The 2,848-nt window shown below is 35.4% G+C and overlaps 1 protein-coding gene across 1 annotated transcript in view; it reads left to right on the top strand.

The window, feature by feature from the left end:
- Nucleotides 1–2,638, top strand: part of LOC103610409 — a 9,175-nt gene extending 6,537 nt beyond the window's left edge. Inside the window, exon 5 of the mRNA XM_008594587.1 lies at nucleotides 2,478–2,638. Coding sequence (XP_008592809.1) covers nucleotides 2,478–2,631 — 154 coding nt within the window. The 3' untranslated portion in view covers nucleotides 2,632–2,638. The remainder of the gene's footprint in view (nucleotides 1–2,477) is intronic.
- Nucleotides 2,639–2,848: the final 210 nt, after the last annotated feature.

Genomic DNA, 2,848 nt, shown 5'->3' with positions numbered 1-2,848 from the left:
TTAATTTAAAAGGCTACTTGTAGTCATGTTTATATGAAAATCAAATGTGGTTCCTAAAAATAATGACTATCTTAGGCAGACATTCACTTGCTATAAATCAATATACTTTTTTCAGTTTCACTTCATTTACTTTCTTGTTTATGCTCTGCCTTATTCCAGTTTTTTAAAAAAGTTATGGGGACTCCAAGAATGCATAAAATATTGTAGAAATGATCACATAAGCCAGTGAGAAAATAAAAGGTAAAACAAGACTAGGGATAAGAATAAGGGAATATAGGGAAAGTATATGTAGAGACCTTTATGCCTGTTATGAGTAGGACTTGAAGCTTTCAAGAAACTCACAATACATGATATCTACTAAATTTTAAAAAATTAAAAATAAAAGTACTGTTCAGGAAGAGCACAACCATGTCTAGTTTAAATCAGATAGAGATATCTTACAAGTATAATAAAATTAATTATCAATAATATTTTTATCAATGATAAAGTACCAGTACAAGGGGTCTTCAAAAAGTTCATGAAAAGATTCATATGATCTTTTAGTTCTATTTTCCCCAAACTTTTTGAAGTACCCTCGTATGCATAGAGCCTTTTGACATCATACCAGAGCTATACAATGGGGGTTTCACCTGTGGTGGGGAGTAACAATACAGAGTAGTTATGGGACTCTGTTGATTTGGCTTAATCAGGCTCTATCGGAAATGTGTCTTTAGAGGATTACATGGATTGCATATCCGTCATGGAATTCTCCACATATATTTATTCTTTTGTCCAGGTTTCCAAAAGATATTGAGGAATGCTGAGTTTGAGATTGTACTCCATGGCAATATTCGGGACAAAGCTCTTTTATGTTGCCAATTTAATTATTCCTTGCTTATTAGGGAACTTGGCATTCCAGAAAAGCATCTTTGACAGAAGTGACAGCTTAGACCAAGTCAGGAAAATATGATGAGAAATCATTCCTTTTACCAGCATTTGTTTGCTTTTCTTCCTGGGAGAAAGAGTATATTCAAAACTAGTAACTGGAAAGGTAATTGGTGAATACCCAAGCACTATTGAAATATTCAAAATTATTTTAATTTTAACTCAAGTCAATTAAAATCATATTACCAAAAAGTTTCAAATGCCCCAAATGTCCATCAACTGATGAACTGATAAACACAATGTGATACATGCATACAATGAAATGTTCAGCAATCAAAAAGGACAAAGGGCTAATATATGCTACAACAGGAATGGCTCTTGAGAACATTTTGCTAAGTGGAAGAAGCCAGACACAAAAGATCACATATTTTAAGATCACTAATCACAAAGTAAATTGGTGGTTGCCTATGGCTAGGAAGAAGGGAAATGACCGCTAATGTCTATCAGGTTTTATTTGGGGGTAGTGAAAATTTTCTAAAATTAGTGGAGATGGTTGCACAACTCTGTGGATATACTAAAAAACAATGAACTGTACACTTTAAAAAGGTAAATTTTATGGCATGTGAATTATATCTTTTAGTGATATAATTCAATATAAATATAAATATCATCATATATTTATTAGCTATTATAAATGTGAAAAAACAAAATCAATATATATTCTCTCCCATGAAAAATTAAGGTTCTTAAGTTTACTTGAAATACCAAGTTATTTTTTTTNTGTGTGTGAATGCGCATACAGTTGGACTTAACATCATTTATTTGGCATTAGTGAGCACCTGCTAGTGCCACAAACAATGGTTGGCACTAGGGACAATGAACAAGACACATTATTCACTCCTGAAAGCTATAGTTAAAGGGAGAAGACAGTTGTACAATTAGTATAATTTAATAAGAACTGTAATAAAGCATACAGCATGTCTTGAGAACAGTCACTAATAATAATAGCTAATATTATTTGTGTGCCTACTAGGTGCTGGCATTGGGCTAAACGCTCTGTATGTATTCATTCATGTAATCCTCATAACCCCTTTGGAGTGGGTTCTATTATCTGAATTTTACAGATGAGGAGACTGAGGCACGGAAAAGTTACTGATTTTATCTAGGGTTGCACAACTACTAAGTTCCTGAGTTCATAATCATACCCAAACCAGAAGCCCAGAGCTAGTTACAACTACTGATGAATTCCACCTTGTACAGCGTCATAAAAGAGTGGACTGTGTCTTAATAGTGTTCACAGATGGAAAAAGTCAAGGACATTCCAACCTGAAGGAAGAGCATAACATAAAGGTTTAAAAATGAGAAGGGAATGTGGCAAGTTCTGGGAATGGGAAGTGGGTGACTGTAGCTGAGACTGCAAGGACTGGGTGGAGAATGGACCTTCTGTGGCATGTGATGAATTTCAATAATATGTCAAGCCTTTGGTTATCTCCCTAGAGCACAGTTAAAACAAGAGAGGCATTGGGGTTTCTTGTGTGTGTGTGTTTTTGCTTTGACATTTGAACTTCAGTTGACAGACTCAGTTTATGACTAGAATGACATTTTTAATTCAGGTACAACAGCTTGGTGAGATTGAAGGAAACAGATTTTTCTGGCCTGAACAGACTGGAGCTGCTCATGCTCCACAGCAACAGCATTCACACGGTCCCCGACAGGACCTTCTCGGATCTGCAGGCTTTACAGGTGAGACCAGTGGAAGGAAGGTGAGGGTGAAAGCGGTGAGCTGAGACCTGTGAGATGCACCCCAAAAGCTGCCCATTCCTACAGAATCCAAAAATAAACATTCTGTAAATGAGAAGCAGATGTCAAGGGAGGATGTCAAAGAACTGATTTCTTTTTTTAATGCAACAATGTGTGGAAATTAGAATAAGAAAATTCAGAGGCAAGTTTTCTCATACCTCAACCTAATAGGAAAAAAAAAAAA

Source organism: Galeopterus variegatus, unplaced genomic scaffold (assembly GCF_000696425.1).
Source record: "Galeopterus variegatus unplaced genomic scaffold, G_variegatus-3.0.2 Scaffold11104, whole genome shotgun sequence".
NCBI classification, from domain to species: domain Eukaryota; kingdom Metazoa; phylum Chordata; class Mammalia; order Dermoptera; family Cynocephalidae; genus Galeopterus; species Galeopterus variegatus.
Note: the sequence above shows the minus strand (reverse complement) of the source record. Positions and strands in the feature narration are given on the sequence as shown.